The 20,341-nt window shown below is 31.4% G+C and overlaps 3 protein-coding genes and 1 non-coding gene across 4 annotated transcripts; 1 reads left to right on the top strand and 3 right to left on the bottom strand.

Annotated features, from left to right (window-relative positions):
- Positions 1–693: 693 nt before the first annotated feature.
- On the bottom strand, positions 694–764 carry TRNAD-GUC (transfer RNA aspartic acid (anticodon GUC)). The gene has a single exon. It is a non-coding gene; the product is annotated as a tRNA-Asp (tRNA).
- A 2,165-nt stretch (positions 765–2,929) lies between these two features.
- Positions 2,930–5,996, bottom strand: LOC145610242 (farnesyl pyrophosphate synthase 1-like). The gene is made up of 12 exons (XM_081665540.1): positions 5,874–5,996; positions 5,630–5,654; positions 5,288–5,412; positions 5,062–5,148; positions 4,859–4,975; positions 4,534–4,622; positions 4,367–4,418; positions 4,003–4,098; positions 3,530–3,574; positions 3,334–3,423; positions 3,163–3,234; positions 2,930–3,058 (listed from the first exon to the last, which is right to left on the bottom strand). The coding sequence occupies exons 1-12, from the start codon at positions 5,994–5,996 to the stop codon at positions 2,930–2,932; spliced, it is 1,050 nt and encodes a 349-aa protein (XP_081521666.1).
- A 7,346-nt stretch (positions 5,997–13,342) lies between these two features.
- Positions 13,343–18,537, bottom strand: LOC145610269 (farnesyl pyrophosphate synthase 1-like). The gene is made up of 12 exons (XM_081665580.1): positions 18,415–18,537; positions 18,280–18,304; positions 17,986–18,107; positions 17,540–17,626; positions 17,329–17,445; positions 15,535–15,623; positions 14,664–14,715; positions 14,234–14,326; positions 13,951–13,995; positions 13,750–13,839; positions 13,566–13,637; positions 13,343–13,471 (listed from the first exon to the last, which is right to left on the bottom strand). Exons 1-12 carry the CDS (start codon positions 18,535–18,537, stop codon positions 13,343–13,345), a joined length of 1,044 nt encoding a protein of 347 aa, XP_081521706.1.
- Positions 18,538–19,654: 1,117 nt separating this feature from the next.
- On the top strand, positions 19,655–20,341 carry LOC145611017 (uncharacterized). The gene has a single exon (XM_081666257.1). The coding sequence runs from the start codon at positions 19,655–19,657 to the stop codon at positions 20,339–20,341; it is 687 nt and encodes a 228-aa protein (XP_081522383.1).

Raw genomic sequence — 20,341 nt, 5'->3', positions numbered from 1 at the left:
TAATTATATCTTTTAAAACTAAAGTTGTGATATAAAACCAATTGAAAGAGATTCTGATAAGGCTAGCTATTATGCGCATCAATCACCATAGTATGTCCAAATTTTTAACTCAAATTAAATAAAGTTATTCACTTTTCAAACAAATACTTTTTTGTTAAATGAGCAAAGTAAAATTTTTATGTCAGTTATTCTCCGTACTAATGTACAACTTTTACTTATTTAAATTAAATAAGCAAATTTTACAAGCGGTAATTGTATGGTGCATAAGCTAAAATATATGCAAAATTTCCAATCAATAATAAGCTAAAAATATATGCAATTTTACAAATATGTTATTTAAGTTAAATGAGCAAAATTTCCAATCAATAATTGTATGGTGCATAAGCATAAGCTGGAATTGATATAATGAAAATATACCTAAAGCAAATTTAACAAGTGACTACTATGCATACATCAACAAAAATTTACAAGAATATTGTAAAAGTAGAAATATATATTATCTAAAATTAATGAAAGAAGGAGAAGAAAAATATTTAAAATTTGGTACGACCGCATGTCGCATATAAATGTTTGATAAAATTGCAAATTATGAAGTGAAATTGGTATAAATATTAATACTATTAATTTATTATAATTTGGTTATCAACTATTAGTATTGTTTAAAATAGACAAATAATAATAATAAAAAGAAATCGCCGTTGCCGGGGATCGAACCCGGTCACCCGCGTGACAGGCGGGAATACTTACCACTATACTACAACGACTTAGATGAGGAGATTGTGGTGAATTTTGTTGATTTTTGACAGAGCTTAAGTTTCAAAAAGGTAGATACAACTGTTGTAAAGGAAGCCCATAAACTAATTATTTCTATATTTTAACTTAGGCCATGTGTAATCACCTTATTTTCACTTAGAAAAAATAAATTATCAAATTGTCTTCTTTTAAGGTTTGGAAAATGTTAACAAGAAGATCATTATCAAATTGTCTTCTTACAGGAGGTGTTTGCTCATCTGCTGGACCAAAGCACCCTGCACCTCATCCAAGCGCATGAAGTTTGTGACAATCCAGATGTTGAGGACTTGATTTATTGGGGTAATTCACCAAAGGGTAAGTTTACTATCAAATCGGCTCTTAAGATTATTCGTAAGGAGCCAACTGTGATTAATGAAGACATGTGGAATCTTGTTTGGAAGGCCCCGGTTCAACAACGAATTAGAACCTTTTTGTGGTTAACTTGCCATGATCGTCTTATGGGTAATCTTAATAGATTCAAGCGGAAGATGACCACTAATCCCACTTGTTTTGTGTGTGGCAAAGATGATGAATCGAATTTACACATTTTAAGAGATTGTGCCTATGCTAAAAGTATCTGGAAACGTATTGGAGGGAGAAGTAATTCCCCTGCCTTTTTCCAGAGTGATCTAAAAAATTGGATTACTCAAAACTTGGAGGATTCTGATGCTGCTGATGAGGATAAATGGCCTACTTTCTTTGCAATCACTCTATGGTGGCTATGGCGTTGGAGGAACATTAATGTGTTCAGGAATGGTGAAGACATCCCTGTTGACATAGGTGCCTTTCTTCATGTGAGATTCAATGAGACTTGGCGTAGCTTCCACCCAGAAGATGATCAAATGCAAGGGTCTAACTGTGCAAAGATAGAGAGATGCATAGCCTGGACTGCTCCACCCTCAGGCTGGTATGTCTTGAATACAGATGGAGCTGCTAAGGGTTCTCCAGGTCCTGCTGGTGGGGGTGCAATCATCAGGGACCATCTTGGGAATTTTATCTCAGCTTTTTCAGCAAACTATGGTAGCTGCATAGCTTACCGTGCTGAAGTGATGGCCCTTACTCGTGGCCTTAAGCTAGCACGTAATCTCCAGATTAGCAAACTTATAGTCCAGTTAGACAACTTAGCTTGTGTTCAAGCCATGAATTCTGATGATCAAGGAGGAGGTGAGTGTGCTCACCTTATCAATTTCTGCCACAGTTTGTTAAATAAGGATGATTGGGAAGTTAGAGTGGTTCATGTTTTCCGTGAAGGCAACAGGGCTGCTGACTGGCTTGCTAATCAAGGGGTGGCTCATTCGTCTTCTAGTCTTCGTATTCTTGGTAGTGCTCCTTTGGAGCTTCGTAGGATTCTTAGTGAGGATGTTCAAGGTGTTGGTTTCCCACGCCTTGTTCCTCCTTGATAGACTAGCTAGTTTTTTGTTGTTTTCTTTTTCTTTCGTTTGGCTGTTAGCTTCATTTGCAACAAAAAAAAAACAATTGGCTATTATTAATTAATTTTATTTAATTTCTTTTTTTTTTTTGGGGGGGGGGGGGGGGGTGGGGGTGGTAGAATGACAATTGGGCTATGTTACTTCGACACCCTCATTTACTTCAAAAATCCATGTCGTGTTGTATCTGATGGACTTGACACTCAGATTCCTTCATCTTAATAAAAAACTTGACTTTTTTTTTTATAAAATGATCAAGTCCGGCACTTGGACACCCATATTCATATTCAAGTAGACACTTAATCCTTAACATGTATCATTGTCTGAATAACATAGCAATGCTAATTATTGGCCATATCATTTTGGACAAATATACCAGCACTCCGTAATTCATACCATCAATAGCAAAATTTATTTTTAGTTTTGATCAAAGTTCACATAGCAAAAGTAGTTTGGATTATTTTTTACCAAATTTAATCTCCAAAAATGAATTAATGAATTTAGATAGCCCAATAATTAACCCTTACAACATGAAGCCTACAGATAGGCCAAAAACACCTACAACAAGTGTAGTAGTCAATTAATAAAATCTCACTTGTAAATCCATACATTAAAATTAAAAGGCAAGAACAAGATAGTTTTCAAATAAAATTGTAAAGGAATTCATAAAAAAGCCTTCATCTGCAATAGGACCCCCTTTAAGCATTTGTCTATTTTTGCCTCTTGAACATTTTACCCAAGTTAGACTTGAGCATTGATTGCACACTTTTGTACGGTAAAGCTTCAATGCTAATTGTTAGCTTTTCATACATTTCAATCTCATATTCAGCAAAGATGCCCTACCATAACACAATTTATACCACAAATAGTTAATTAAGGGAGAAATAAAAAGCATTAACAATTATTGTGCATGATATATCCTAACATTGTTCATTTAACATACCTGAAGATTGAGATTTTTGTAGAGGCATTTCACAGCATCTACATTTGCTGGATCCGATTTCCCATAGTTATCCTGTAAAACAAAACTCATGCTCGTCATCGAGCTAAGGTGTATCTGCAGTACTCTTAACACTATTTACATAAACACTTGGTAAGAAGAAGGGGTTATTACACATAACAATTTCTTCTGCTCCTCGTTGCAAACTTCTAAAGCTTTCACAACCAACCAAGAACACTTGAATTCTTCGATGTCTGTTCCAATCTAAAAATCAAAATTCACAAGTTCCTTTAAATTTTCTAATATATATAGGCCAACGAATAATCATAATCATAATCATAATTATAATCATAGCACTTCACAAACTCACCTTGCCTATTATTTCAGGATCACCAAAACAGTCTAAATAATCATCCTGTCAATACAAGGAAAAAAAGAAAAAAAAAAATCATTCATTGAACAGCAAATAAGCATCCCAATATGGCAATATTCATGATATTAACTTAATTATAACAATTTGTCGATGATATATGTTGAACCATTATAGCCCACTTGTGAGTGTGCCACATTAGAGAAAGAGGAGAAGTGTTTCCACTTTATAAGGTAGAGGACTTACTCCTACTATTGCCTATTGGTTTTAGTATGGAAGCTCCTAAGCTTTATTTATGGACCAAACTCTCCTCCTCCTTATTTTGGGTTGCCTAGACTTATTTCATATTATTGTTTCAAAATTTGACAAGGTCTGAAAGATTGTTGTTTAATGAGTAATCCGTACATGGTTCATTCAAGCAATAACATAAAGAAGCATTAGGATATGAAGAGCATAATGCTACATAAAGATACCTGTACTTGGAAGTAGATGCCCATCTCAAGAAGGATGTCCTTCACATCATTGTAATCTTCCAGCTTCTTACCTAGCATGAGCAAAGCACAAGCAAACTGCACAAGAATTATTTATTTATAAATGTATTATGTTAACAATATACGTACTCCGTATATTGCAATAGGATGGACAATGGAAACGCTATGTTTTCCTGAAATAAATGATCATTTTATAAATTTATACTTATTGGAGCTTATAATTTAGTTAGAAATTCAAATAAGGCCTTTTTGCCTCTTATTGGTCCATGGGTTTATAACTTATGATTGTAAGATTTAAGTTAGTAAACCCGAGCTTTGCTTAGTGAAACTAGATATGTTTACTTACTGGAGTATAAAAAGTCCCATATGCAGTCTTGTATTTGCTGATGCGTCGTTGACTGCAAATGGCAGACATAATCAATTAACAAGAAGCAAAGACTTTAGTCATATTATTACTCGATGAAATTGGAAATCATCAAAATTGAATAATGAAGTTACTCTGATCTCACTCACAGTGCCAGGGTATATTTCAACAAGTCTCTCTCCTCCCCAACTGTGTCGATTAGATCAATCATTTCTCCACAAGCTGTTTGGAACAGGCCCTATACAGGAAAATTTATACGGAGTAGAAGGGAAAAAAAAAAAATCGGAAAATAACAACTCATTTACCTTAATCATGCTAGTACAAATTGAAATCTATGTTTCTCTATCAACATGTTGTGATTTTCGTCATTATTAACAAATCATGACTATAATTGCGAATTATTGACTAAAAAAAAAAAAAAAGCTTTTGCAGGTTGAAACGTATACTGTAATCAACAAAACAGTAAACAACTACCTCATTGAATAATTCGAGGAGATCAACATAGTAAGGTTGGTCTCGAAAGTGTTTCCTTATAATCCTGTTAATATGATTCCAAAGTAGAGTACCATCGTTCACAGCAATCATCCCAACCTACAAACAAACATTTAACATATATAAAAACTTGTTTAGATTCAACAAAGAGGAATTGAAAGAAGCAATAATAATATTTAAGAAACCTTAGGCAATCTAAACCAACAAGGCTGGCCGCGCCTCGTGTGAGAACTATCCATGATATCATCAAGAACAAGAACACAGCCCACCAGCTGCAATGCATACAAACATCTATCAAAAGGATTACTTAGCACATAAGATCGATGCATGTGATCGATGAACTAACAAATTAAAATCTGCGTGCTAAAACTTCTGATTGAGTTGGTCCTCTAACATGAATTTCAAGCATACCCATTGAATGCACCAACCAAGGACAGACGCGCGGAAAAGTTCATCTTCATCTGGGAGTTGTTTTCCTTTTCCTTCATTAAGTAATACATAACTTTCAACTACAGATAGCCCCCTATTCATTTTTCCTGAAGCAAATTTTAAAATCAATTACAAGCTGAAAAATCTCATTGAATGAAAATTGAATGAATTTCGTTTGTTAGTTTTACAACACAAAATGTTCATATAAGATATCTATTTAAAAAAATTAAACAAACTTGCAGTGTATAAGGTATTTATTTACAATCCCCCACAAATTTTCCTAATTATTAGCTTAAATTGTGTAACTAGCAGAAATAACCTTACCTCCTAGAACATTATAATCCAGCATCTGTCCCAAATTTTTTTTTAAAAAAAAAAAAAAAAAAAAAATTTATGATTAGCAAGCAACAACCGAAAAGAAAAAGTATCTACTTCTTCTGTTAATGGTTAATTGCAACAAAGGAATATTTTATATCTCACAAATAATACCCCTTTGTTGTAATTAACCATTAACGGAGAAAGTATTAAAAAAAATGAATGAAAGAATTAGAACAAATGTACTATTTACTTGTTGGAGCCATTGACGGGAGGCATGGTGATAGTCGACCGCAGGATCTTGCAACAACTCCGTCTTCAAGACATAATAAACTTTCTTAAATCTTTCTATCATTTTATCCTTTTCTCCCTCCATCTTCCTTAATTAGCTAGCTTAGCTAACCCAATTTATGTTTTCCAATAGGAATACTTGATTGATTTTGGTGAATTTTGTGAAAACAATGAATGAAGGAATTTTAACCAAGACAGTACACCAAATAACAATTTTCAAGGGCATGCAAACGATATCATTTTTCTATCAGTTGTATACAACTATTATATCAGTGATATATTTAAAAAATAATGAATGTAAGAGAAAAAAAAATAATAAAAAGGTGGTAGTGGGTTTGGGTGGGGATTATGAGAGCCTGCGAGGACAGAGATATAATTTTAAGAGAAAAAAATGTGATACTTCGTACTTAAAAAAACACAGCTGTATTTAATAAGGATACCACTTACAAAATATGGAGAGAGTATAAAAGAATTTTAAGTCAGAAATTAATACAAGTATAGAGGGAACAGGAAAGGATGACAAAAGGTCAAGACCCAAAACTAGATCAACCCAATTTTAAGGGCATGGGTATAGTCTTTTAGTTTCTGTAGTTTTATTAGTCCCAATGGTTTGGGTAAGGTTGAGTCTAAAGTTTATGGGTCGGGTTTGGGTCTGGGTTTAATAAGTTTGAACCCAGACTACCAGACTCATACCCAACTATGGAATCACAGTTAATTAATATTTCTCAACTTTTTAAAAAGTTTGTCATAATTGTTTAAATAGTGTATAGACAATAATATTCACCAAAATATTTATTTTTTAGCTATGAAAATTGCTTGAGTAAGGTTTGAGGGTCATTTTGGACCTTAATGGTTTCAAATTATGCTCAAAATTGGCGAAAAAAAAAAAAAAAAAACAACAACAACAAAATGTAAATGCCTCATTTTACATGTAAAAAATATCCCAATTTATTATATTTTAGCCGCAAAAATTGCTCCGGTATGATTTTGGAGGTAATTTTGGCCCATTATGGATCCAAATTAAGTTCGAAATTGGATAAGTTCGAAATTGGCTGAACAATACCATAAATGTCTTAATTTGACTGTAGTTTTTACAAAGATAATAAATCCATTTTTTGTCATAAAATATGTTGTTTGATAGTAGGTATTAATATAAAGTTTATAATATTACTTTTACTATAATTTTCATTTATATTTATTTATACAAAAATAGGGTCAAAATGCGCATCGGCATGCGTGCAAAGGTTGATGTGTCAATTATTTTTAAAACAGATGGAGTAAGAATTGTGTCAATTTGCTTGTCATTATTTTTGTCGTTTGGGACATTGATTAGATCGATAAGGTTTTTGGCGTCATTTTGATCCTATTTTGATCCAAGTTAAGCTCGAAATTAATTAGCAAATGTTGAATTATTTAGAGAATTGTAGACTATTTTCATGTTATTTAATTAATTTACTTAGGTTAAGGTGTTGTATTATTAATTAAATAAATAAGTAGTTAAAGCAAATGACTATAATTAACTGTTGTCTTTGGTTTTAATCGTATGATTTGGCTATATAATGCTTTATATCATTTGGCACAAATGGCCAAATAATACTAAGTGACGGTTGAGACCAAGTAATACCAAGTGACAGTTGTGGACTTGTGATACTAAATTATATTGCATCATTTGGCTTAAATGGAAATTAAGATTCTTGAGAATGGTTGTCATTATCCACTCATAAAGACATCACAAAGTATCTGACATTTACCAAACGGTGCTAGGAGATTATTTGCTTTGCTATATATATGTTCTAGTAACATATGATGAAAAAAGGACAGTAACTTTCTTTTTATTCTTTTGTATTGCATTCGTTTTTCTTGTATTATCATCATCATAAATTATTAAAAGTTTTGCTTACATTAGACCACAAATAAACTACACACTATTGTGGTTGTCTTCGTTGTATCTCCAAGTAAATTTTGTGATACCCGATGTGTTTAATTAGGGTCAAAATATTACTTTGGGAAAGTGATATCGTTCACGCCTCGAAGGTTTTCGATTGTTGTTAATTTCCTTCATCTTTGTGACCCTTGTTTTAGTAAAATCCTCAACAGCAAATAAGTGACTTTTTTTTTATTTTTTTTTTTTATCAATTTTGCCGACACGATACAGGCCCCATTGAATGGATTCTCACAAATGGATTTTTTGATGGAATCTGTTACATGGTGCTCAAATCCGTTTTTTTTTTTTTTTTTTTTTTTTTTTTTTTTTTTTGTTGTTATTTAGTGGTGTTAAATAAAACTTTTAACATTTTTGTCATTTTTGTGGTGTTAATTAAAAAATCAAAATTTCTTTAAATTTTCTTGGACAAATTTAATTGTATAAAATCACCGTTCAAAAATTTGTAACACCTCTATTATTCACTAGACTACTAGCTTCTGCCCCGTGTAATGCACGGATTCATAATAAAATGACTTGTAAATAATAAAGGTTAATTAAAATAACGTTAGTTTAAATAAATTGACTTATATAATATCTTTATTTTTTTTTTGAAATTTGAATTTATTTATCATCAATCCTTAAAACTCACTGAGTAGTATATAATGTACTCCGTATTAAAATAATCCAATTATGTATTAATTGAACTAATATAAAATTTTGTTTCGAAAGTATATATATATATATATATATATGTATATAAAATAAATTAGGTAATGCTATATGCAGCCAGCCCGGCTAAGGGCTGCATATAAGCATTTAATATACTTTCTTTTTTAGTACTAAGTTGGCAATTTATCGACAATTCACGAGTAAATCGGTGTAATATATGCTTGTTTGTTGTTAATTCTTTCTACTTTTACCTTCTTATTATGGCTGTATATATCTTTTTTCTATAAAATTTAGAACACCTCTATTTACTAATACAATAGATTATTACGGAGTAGCTGTTATTTGTGTGCGATTAGAATCCTAAGAAAAGTCAAGTTTATAATAATCAAAATAACATGAGTTAATGGGCTGCCATTCTACTTGTTTTCGGATCTCCTTAATTTTTTTAAAAATCAGATTTAATAATCTTTGATAATCTGTGTATGATACAGTATGATTCTTTGAAGATTCCATACCCAATATTTATATAATTAAAAAAAAAAGTGTAGTCAGATTATTATTACATGGTATGTGTTCTTAAAATTACATTGATTGGGATTCTATTCGATTTGCGGATCTTCTTATTATTGCTAGTCAGATTTGATAATCTGTGAGTTAATATCTGTGTAGAATATAAATTTTTTATTTGAAGATTAAAAAAAAAAAAAATGCTGGAGCAACTCTGCCTACTTTGACCTCTCTGTGTTACTGCCTTACTGAGTATGTACGTAGTATAATGAATAGTATCTTATTTGTAAAAAATTAACATACTCTACATCTGTTAAACTTGTAGTAATCTTGCAGTTTCAATACTACTATCAGATCTCATATTGGTATTTGATACTATACATAAATTGTACAATCTATGTATTTATTTTTATCATTATACTCCCTCTGCTTTTAAATATTACATCCGTTTCTTTTTAGTTGACACGTTTTGACTTTAGCACTATTCATCCACCTCCCTTTACAAATTCTTAAATGGACCTGGTACAATCAATCAATCAATCAATCAATCAAAGCCTTAATCCCAAAAGTGGGGTCGGCTAACATGAACCAAATTTGATTATTCCGTGTAGTCATCAACATAAATCTTTCTCCTCCATCCCTTACGATCCAAAACTTCATCCTCACGTAAATCCATGCACTTCATATCCTTCCTCACTCCTTCCAACCAAGTCATCTTTGGTCTCCCTCTTCCTCGTTTAATCCCTCCATGGTCCCACTCTTCCACTCTTCGCACCGGTGCACCCTCGGGTCTCCGTCTTACATGTCCAAACCAACGCAGACGATTTTCCCTTAATTTATCTACAATGCCCGCCACACCTACTTTCTTGCGAATAACCTCATTTCTGATTCTATCTCTTAAAGTGTTTCCACACATCCACCTTAACATGCGCATTTCCGTAACCTCCATCTTTTTAATATGCTCTTTCTTAGAAGCCCAACATTCTGTACCATAGAGCAACACTGGTCTTATGGCAGTCCTGTAGAATTTTCCCTTCAACTTTAAGGGAATGCTGCGGTCGCATAACACTCCCGTGGCCGCTCTCCATTTAAGCCACCCTGACTTAATCCTGTGGGTCACGTCTTGATCAATGTCACCATTCTTCTGGATGATCGACCCTAGGTACTTAAAACATTCACTCATGGTCAAATCCTTTCCATCCAAACTCACCACTTCATTGCTTGTCCCCCTCTGAGTGCCAAAACGACATACCAAATATTCAGTCTTACTCCGACTTAGCTTAAACCCTCTAGATTCCAACCTTTGCCTCCATTGCTCCAACTTGGCATTAACCCCATCCTTAGTCTCATCCACCAAAACGATATCATCTGCGAACAGCATACACCATGGAACCTCATCTTGAATTGGTCTAGTTAATTCATCTAGAACCGTTGCAAAAAGAAAAGGGCTTAATGCAGACCCTTGATGCAATCCGATTGTAATAGGGAAATCTTTTGTCAACCCTCCGCATGTCCTCACACCTGGTACACACTAATTTATTGTGGACCACTAACATTAGAGAAACTATGGTTGTTTTATTAATTAAAACAAGGTCACTATAATAAAAATAAGGTCACTATGTTGAAATAATACGCTATAAGAGGTTAATTTTTTTCAATGAAATATTTTATCTAGTGGTCAATATAAATAATAAAGATCACTATATTAAAATTAGGATCATACGCCGTACTTCAACTTCATAGTAATATTAAGCGTTATACTAGTTTTAATAAAGGTTATTATGCTAAAAATAAGATTACTAAGTCAAAAATAAGGGTCACTATATTCAATATAATGTCAGTTGCGTGTGTATGAACTTCGGGTCCACAATAATATTATTGTGGACCAGGTCCACGCAAGTCTTTCTGACCTCCCTTTGACCGTGTTTTGTGCTCTATATGTAATGAAAAATATAGTCATGTAGGATATTGTTAGCTAGATTCGTCACGTTATATACTTTCACAGTATCAACTTTTCATAATTTTTGCTTATCGATAATTAAAGATATTAATGATCGAATAAGTGTATTGGCAAACGTGATTAAAGATACGTGTCAACTAAAAAGAAACGGAGGAAGTACTTGTTTTATTTCTCCATACGCGAAGTTTTAAAAGAAATTGAAGAAAAAAATGGAGCAAAATATAGAAGTAGTAGGGTAGGTGGAAGAATTTTAAAATTGTACTCCCTCCGTTTTTAAATACTCGTACTTGCTTAATTTCTCCATCCGCGGAGAGAAAGTAATAAAATATAGAGGTAGTGAGGTTAGTGGAAGGTAGATTGGAGAAGAGAAAATTTTAAAGTAATAAAATTGGGTCCCACTAATTGAAGAAATTAGTTAAATATTATTAAGCTTTCCAAATAAGGAAATGGAGCACGTATTTAAAAACAGCCGCAAAAAAAAAAAAAAAAAAGTGGAGCAAGTATTTAAAAACAGAGAGAGTACTTCGTAAAAAAAAAAAAAAACGACCGAAAATAAAAAGTGGAGCAAGTATTTAAAAAGTGGAGGGAGTACTTTTTAACGTTTTATTTATTAATTTTTGAAGTTTGAACTTCCCAAACACCATATAGGTAAGTATCTAATGGAATATTAATACAAGAAGAGAGAATTAAACTTTTAATTATGGTTGGTGCACCCGGGTGCACCATGCACATGGTGCACCCAAAAGAACATTTACTATATTTAAAAGAACATGGGTAAAAAATGAACATGTTTTTATTTTATTGCAACTGTAAATCCATCACTCTCTTCTCCTGCAATTTCTCACTCCTCTTTCCCTCCCTATCACTCTCTTTCTTGCTGCCAATTTTCTCTCTTCTTTACACCATTGTTTTCATCTAAAATTTCAATGAAGTTCTCAAATTGCTCTCATTTTACTTCAATCTCGTAATACTGGTACCTCTTCTACTGTTTGGGTAAAAACCATTTCCAAAGTACTAATTTTCTCTCTCTAGAACTTTTCTCTCTATCTTTTTCTATTTTTTCAAAAAATATCAAAATAGCAAAATTGTTCATCTTCAAAGTGAAACCCAAGAAAAAAATTGAACTTGTTTCAACAATTCAACCTTCAAACTTGAACAAATGGTGGATTCAAGTAAAATGTAAGTATAAATTTTGTACATGCAAATTATTTTTCGTCAATAATTTTAAAGTCAAAGTGTTTGATTTTGTGAATTTGGGGTTTTTTTAAAAAAAATAAAAATAAAATAAAGCTATGAAGTACAAGTTGTTCAAAAAAGAACAATTGGAGGAGAAAGAAGAATAGTAACGAATTGAAGCCAACTAGAAAATAACCAAGCAAAGTTAATTTTTCAAACATTGGCTTGTTCTTTTTCAAACAGTAACATGTTCTTTTTATTCCATGTTCTTTAAAATATGCCTAATGTTCTTTTTGGAGGCCGTGTTCTTTGTCAAACACAAGCATGTTCTTTTGTTGAAGATTATTATGCATGTTCTTTTTCAAATACTAGCATGTTCTTTTTCAAACACTAGCTTGTTCTTTTTTCAAACACTAATATGTTATTTTTATTCCATGTTCTTTAAAATATGCCTAATGTTATTTTCGGAGGCCATGTTCTTTGTCAAACACAAACATGTTCTTTTGTTGAACACTATTGTGCATGTTCTTTTTCAAATACTAGCATGTTTTTTTTCAAACACTCATATGTTCTTTTTTTTTTCTCATGCTTTTTAAAATAAGCCTAATGTTCTTTCCGGGTGCACCATACGCATGGTGCACCCGGGTGCACTGTACTATTTTCATGAGTATAAGGTTAAATTAAAAGTTACGACGTACTCTTGCTATTATCATCATATATTCATGATATGTGTCAAGTTTGATTGTGTCAATTATTTTTTGAATAATAACAATAATTAAATAGATTTAAAATGTAAGGTATGTCTTTAAAAAAAATGCAAGGTATGTAAATTGGAAATTATTTTGCCAGTGGCTTAAAGTAAACACACAGTGCTTATAAAATACGAAGTATTTGCTTTTAAAATTAGAAATTGTTCGCAAGAATGTTTATAGGTCAATGCCATTAAAATTGGTGCTGCATAATAATTAATCCTTACATACAAGACTAAGAACGTGGAGCCAAAGCAATTCCCATAATAATAAGGACAGTAATTTAATAAAAACCTCGTTTGTAAATTGGTAAATATTTACCATTCTTAAGAATAAGCTAGGCAAAACCAATAATAGAGTTTCACTTTCTAAATTAAACTATGAAAATAGTCATATGACTATATAAGTAGTCTTGATCTGTAATTTGGAGCCCTTTTTATGTTGGCCTATTTCTGCCTCTTGAAAATTTTATCCAAGTAAGACTTCAGCACTGCTTGCACACTTTTGTTGGGTAGAGCTTCAATGCTAGTTGTTAGCTTTTCATATACATCAATCTCATATTCAGTAAAGATGCCCTACCATAACACAAATTATTGAACGAGGGGGAGAAGAATTAGCAATTTTTGTGTGCATGATATTTTCTATCATTATATTCAGTCGTCGTTATACCTGAAGATTGAGATCTTTATAGATAGATTTGACGACATTAACATTTGTTGGGTCCGCTTTCCCATAGTTATCCTGTAAAACAAGACTCATCTTCATCATTGAGGTAATAATGTGCGTTTGTATCACTTTTAAGTTTTAACACTATCCATGTAATTTGTAAAAAAGATCGAATTAGAGTTATTACACATAACAATTTCTTTTGCTCCTTGTTGCAAACTTCTAAAGCTTTCACAATTAACCAAGAACACTTGAATTCTTCAATATCTGATCCAATCTGATAAGTATAAAATTTTACAAGTTCCCTTAATTAGTTAATTTATCATCAGCCAATGAACTGAGTAACTAATCATCAATTTGATCATCACACTTCAATTCACAAACTAACCTTGCCACTCATTTCAGGATCACCAAAGCAGTCTAAATAGTCATCCTGCCAAATAATAGAAAAATAAATCATTCCAATACGATTGATCCCTTTGCAAACAAGCATGAAGGATTCATAAACATGCTAATGAGGATTTATGACAGTGCAAACCTCATTCATGCCAAGCAACATAAACGAAGCATCAGATCAATTAATCGATAGAATACATTAGTAGGGAGCAATTCAAGTTTCTAAATACTGTAGAATTTTATGATTTCCTAGCTGCATGAACACATAAAAGTACCTGTACTTGGAAGTAGATGCCCATCTCAAGAAGGATATCCTTAACATTATCAGCTAGCTTCTCATCACCTAGCATGAGCAAAGCACATGCAAACTGCACAAGAATTCTAATTTAAAATTCTTAAATAATGCATGTTGACGTAAACACGTATTATGCAAGTGAGAACGACATATGCAAATAAATGCTATGCTCTCTTCACCTTTTTTTTTCGCAAATTTGAACTTGAAACATATCTAAACTTTAATCAGCTTACACTTCTTAAAACTTATTTTTATTTGGGAATTGAACTGGCCTAAGGTATTTCTAAGTTTTTTCTGAACTTGCTTTTGTTAATATATATGAAAATTAGGTGATGAGAACATAGGCTATATGTTTCAAGAAATAGATTCAATATTCTATAAGGCCATGGGAGCTAAATATTTCCACTTACTGGGATATAGAAAGTCCCATATGCAGTCTTGTACTGGCTAATGAGTCGATAACTGCAAGCACCAAATAATCAATTAGCATGTAAAATAAATACTGAGTAATATCTTTTCTAAATAAAAGAAAAATAATTATCACCTTACATTTGTTTGTATTGAGTTATTTCATTTGGATGATTTTATGGTAGTCATCCTTAAAATGACTACCAACATACTAATTCTTTATTGGCTGGTTTTGATGCATTGTTAATGTCAAATTTTAATTATAAATCATCTATCTAATTTTAAAATTATTTATTAATTTTGAAATAATTTTTGAATTATTTATAAAGTCAGTTTTTATTATTACTGAAATTAAAAAAAAAAAAATCATAAATTAACTATAAAAATTAAAAATTAAATTGTAAAAAAAAAAAAAAAACATTTATAATTAATTTTAAAACTATGTACTACGTATAAAAAATAAATTAAATATCAGCCAATAACAATCAAGTTATTGGGACATACCAATTCAACAAGCTTATTCTTATGTGCGAATTTATTAGTTTTTAGTTTTTTACTACATACATTATCTTCCTTCGATTATTTTTATGTGCAATTGTGATTTTCCGGCAATACATTTTAAAGCAGTAATTTGCAATCTTCACTAGCATCCTGGATCTTTTGAATAGTGCTAAGTTTCTTTCCTTAGCTCACAATGGTTACTACTCTAGATTCAAAATGCACTTTAAGGTTACTTCACTAAATTGGGATCGAACAATCTTCACTAGCAACGAGAAAGATCGATATCGATGGACAAATTTAATAATTACATGGATCTATCACTTACAAATAGATTCTTTCAAGATTATAAATATTGAAGTGATTTTAACTCACTTTGCTAGAGTATAATTCAACAAATCTTTCTTCCCCTCGAGTGTGATTATCATATCAAGCATTTGTCCACAAGCTGTTTGGAGCTTAACCTGTGAAAGCAAATTTACTATTGAAGCAAGAAAAAAAAATAAAAAATAAAAAATAAAACCTTTTATTGTTATTATTATTATTATTATTATTATTTATGCATGATGTTAAGGATATCCTTCTTGAGATTTCTCTTTTAGGGAGAGTTTGGTATAAACATTGTTAATGAAACGGAAAGGATTCAAATAAATAGGGGAAAGGATAATGATAAACATTACCCTTACCATATGTTTGGTATCCTAGTGGAATGGAAACAAGTTGAGTAAATTGTGATTGAATAAGGAAACGTATTTTGTTTCCACTAGTTTGTCAAGGGGATTTTGTTACCCTTAGAAAATAGTATTTGTTACTTTTAACCCATACCAAACAATTAGAAATGAAAACACTTAATTGAATCCGTTTCCTACATCTAAAATCATTATACCAAACACCTGAAATTTTTTCTATGGAGGCGGATGCACCATGCTTGGTGCATCCAATGTTCTTTAAAAAAAGGCGGAATGAACATTCAGTTATTCAGTAAAGAACATATAGTTGTTTTGTAAAGAACATATAGTTATTTTATAAAGAACATCCAGTTTTATATGTTTTTTTGTAAATCTAAAGAACATTTGTAATTTTAGTAAAGAACATGATAATATTAAAGAATGTTATTCATATAGTAAATGTACATTTGGTATAAATGATCATGTATGTATATGAAAATGTACATTTTACTGTATTATAATGTACATTGTATTATATTCTAATGAACATATATGTTATAATGTTGGTTACATGTTTTATATACATTGTATTATTTGCATCATATAAGTATATGAAAAAAGAACATTTTACTGTATTTTAATGTACATTGTATTATTTGGATCTACAACTTTTTCTAAATTTGTCTATTTGCTTGCTTTCTTCTTCCAAAATATATTAATCGGTTGATCTTCTTCAAGAATTTCATTTTACTTCTCATTGCAACAACAAAATTATATCAAAATCGCAATTAATTTTCAATAAAATCAAATATTACAATTTTCAATCAAATTTATAAAAAACAAACACTCAAACTCAAAATAAACAAGTATGAATGTCAAATAAACAAGTATAAATGTCGAATTTGGTCTTACCTTTGGTTTTTATTTGTCATCTTGAACAATTTTGGGCTCAAAATTTCGAATTTCTTGAAATTTTGTTTGAGGTTTGAGAAATTTAAATGGGTTTGAAGTTTTGTTTGGAAAGAGAAAGTGAAATTTTGGTAAAAAAAAAAATTGAAATGATTTGTAATTAATATATGGTAAAAAATAATAATTAGTACTATTTATCTATTTCATTATACAAAATTTCATTTAAAAAAAAATATACAAAATTGTTACATAAAAAACTGATGTACATTATAAATGAACACTATGTTCTTTTATGTATATGTCCATGTACATTATAAATGACTACTATATTCTTTTATATGACCATGTTCATTAGTATATATCTGAATGTTCTTTCCGCGTTTTTGTATTTTGGAGCGGATGCACCATGTGGATCGTGCATCCGCCTCCACGAACCAACTATTACCAAACACCACCCCCTTAAAGTGATGCATTTAAATGTAATAGAGGCATTACTCATCATTTACTTGAGTATCTTAAATTCTTAATCATGTTATTTGTGTTGAAATTTAGAGGTTAAACTCAACAAAACTAGACAGTTCATCCACGGTACCTCGTTAAATAATTCGAGGAGATCAACATAGTAAGGTTGGTCTCGAAAGTATTTCCTAAGAATCCTGTTAATTTGAGTCCAAAGTAGAATGCCATCATTCACTGCGATCATGCCAACCTGCAAACAAACTTTATTACGCCTAAACTTGCTTCAACAAAGAAGAATTCAAAGAGATGCAATTCATTAGTATGCTAAGAATTACAGCAAAAACCTTAGGCAATCTAAACCAACAAGGCCGGCCGCGCCTTGTGTGAGAATTATCCGTAATATCATCCAGAACAAGAAAGAATCCCACTAGCTGCAATGCAAACATGCATCGACAAGGAAGTTAAGTTCAATTTACACTAGTTAGAAAAATTATTCAATTTACAACTGAACACTTACTCCTTTTCCTAAATAATTGACACGTTTGACTTTATTTTTTCTCACTATTCACATACTAAATTTGACCATCATTATTTTCTACTAATTTATATTTTTAATATCATGAAATATATTTTTAGGTATTAATATAATGTTTAATGATATCAACCTTTTATAGTTTGAATTGTTTACTAATATTTAATCATATTTATTTAAGGTGTTAAACCTGTGCATTGACATATGTGTTAAGTTTGAATGTGTCAATTATTTAGGAACGGAAGGAGTCAAGCATACCCATTGAGTGCACCAGCCAAGAACAGAAGCTTGGAAAAGGCCATTTTCAGAGAGTTGGTTTCCTTTTCCGTCATTTAGTAACTTATAGCTTTCAATCACAGACAGCCCTCGAGTCATTTTACCTGATGACTCAAATTCGATCATTAATATATACTTAAATTTGATCAAATTATCGAAGTATATAATAGTGTAATTAATTAGATCATAACATGATTATTTAGTATATATGATTAACAAAATAATAATCAATTAAACATTGAATTTGTAGTGTTAATCGAAGAATATATATGTTACCTCCAAGAATAGTATAATCCATCATCTGTACACCAAGTTTAAAGAATGAACGTTAACTACGCGAAACAATGAACTTAGCTAAGAAAATAGAGATCGAAAATGTATATAGTAGAACAAATGAATTGATCGAACCACCTGTTCGAGCCATTGACGGGAGACATGATCGTAGTCGACGGCAGGATCTTGTAACAACTCCGTCTTCAAAACATGATATACTTCATTTAATCTTTCTTTCATATCATCCTTTGCTCTCTCCATCTTCCTTAATTAGCTAACCCGATTTATTTCTTTTAAAACTTAATTGATTGATTTTGGTGAACTTTGTGAAAACAATGGAGGAATTTTAACAAGCTACCAAATAACAATTTTCTAGGCATGCAAATGATATATATACTAAAATCATGGTTTTGGAAATTGAAGAAACGATGTGTTACGTTTCATTATAATACGAAATGCATTTCATTATAATACGAAATGTGACAGCTTGACATGTTTTGACATTTGACAAATATTAAAATTGATGATCTACTCTTACTAACTAGCTTTTGTGATTATAATTAAATTACAGTCATATAAAATCTAGATATATTAATGATATTAACGATATATTAAATAGTCTCAATGTTTTTTTTTTAACAAAATTAAATTTTAATAATTTTTACCTAATGATAATCAGAAATAGTGATCATTAAACTTATGAGCATTTCTCCTTTATTTGTCATTGCATTTAGTATTGCATGGTGATTAAAGAGTTAAAATCTAGCTAGATCGACAAAACCTAATAATAACCTACCCAATCAAAATAATTACTCCGTTTTTGCACTATTCCTCACTTTTATTTGATCATATAATATGATTTATATGTTAAGATTTGTCTCATAAAACACTTTCACTATTGAGCATACTGCTGGAAGTTACTAGAAGGTTGCTGACTAGGCTCGGGTTGTTAGAAAGTTTGTTATGAAGAATGCCAGCTAGGCTCGGGTTGTTACAGATTCTGTTATGAGTTTTGCCAGCTAGATTTAGCTTGATCAAGAAGTTTTCTTCTAGCTTTTCTTATGTATTAGAATCTATATATATTCCCTGAAGTTGTAATAATCGATTATTCAGAAATAAACAAACACAAATTCTATTTAGGTTTTTCTCTGATTTCTCTTAATTCTCTCTGCATTTTTCCCTGAAATTCTTCAACTGGTAACATGGTATCAAAGCCTTCAAATTGTTGATTTTCTTTGTTTTCGCTGATTTGTTCTTCAATTTCCTTGCTGAGATCTTCTTCTAACATAATTCTTGCTGAATTTCTCTGTTTTTGCGCTGAATTTCTTCCTGTTTCATCGATTTTTCTTTGGTTTTTCATCTGAATTCATCAATTTCAATGGCTACTAATGAATCTACTCCAACTTCTGCTACATTACCTCTGGATCAGAATCCTGCTAGCATCTACTACATACATCCTTCAGATGCTAACTCTGCTCAGTTAGTTTCATTCAAGTTTAATGGCGATGGCTTCACCAGTTGGAAGAGAGCTATGCTGCTGACCTTATCTGCGAAAAATAAGGTTGGATTTGTTAATGGTGATTACTGCAGACCTGCTGATGAGATATCAATTGAACGCAAAGCTTGGGAGAGATGCAATGACCTGGTATGTTCTTCGATTTTGTTCAATTTGGATGAAAATATTGCCAGTAGTGTCATGTTCTTAAGATCTGCTAGAGATATTTGGTTAGATCTTGAAGAAAGGTTTGGATACACTTCACTTGCTCGGATTTATGCCTTAGAACAGAAATTAGCTGAAGTTAGTCAAGGAAATCAATCTGTGTCTGAATTCTTTACTTCAATCAAATCTGTTTGGGATGCAATTGATGAAGCTCATCCTTTACCTTACTGTACTTGCAATAACTGTACATGTCAATTGACTAAGAGAGTCTTAGAAAGGCATCAACAGAAAATGGTCATTCAATTCATGATGAAGTTGTCTGATCAGTTTGCTACTGTAAGAGGTAATTTGTTGATGATGCCTACCTTACCTAAGGTAACTGAGGCATATAGGATGTTTGCTTAG

The sequence above is a fragment of the Chenopodium album genome, chromosome 24 (assembly GCF_948465745.1).
Source record: "Chenopodium album chromosome 24, dcCheAlbu1.1, whole genome shotgun sequence".
Taxonomy (NCBI): domain Eukaryota; kingdom Viridiplantae; phylum Streptophyta; class Magnoliopsida; order Caryophyllales; family Amaranthaceae; genus Chenopodium; species Chenopodium album.
This window is presented reverse-complemented; position numbering and strand designations above follow the sequence as displayed.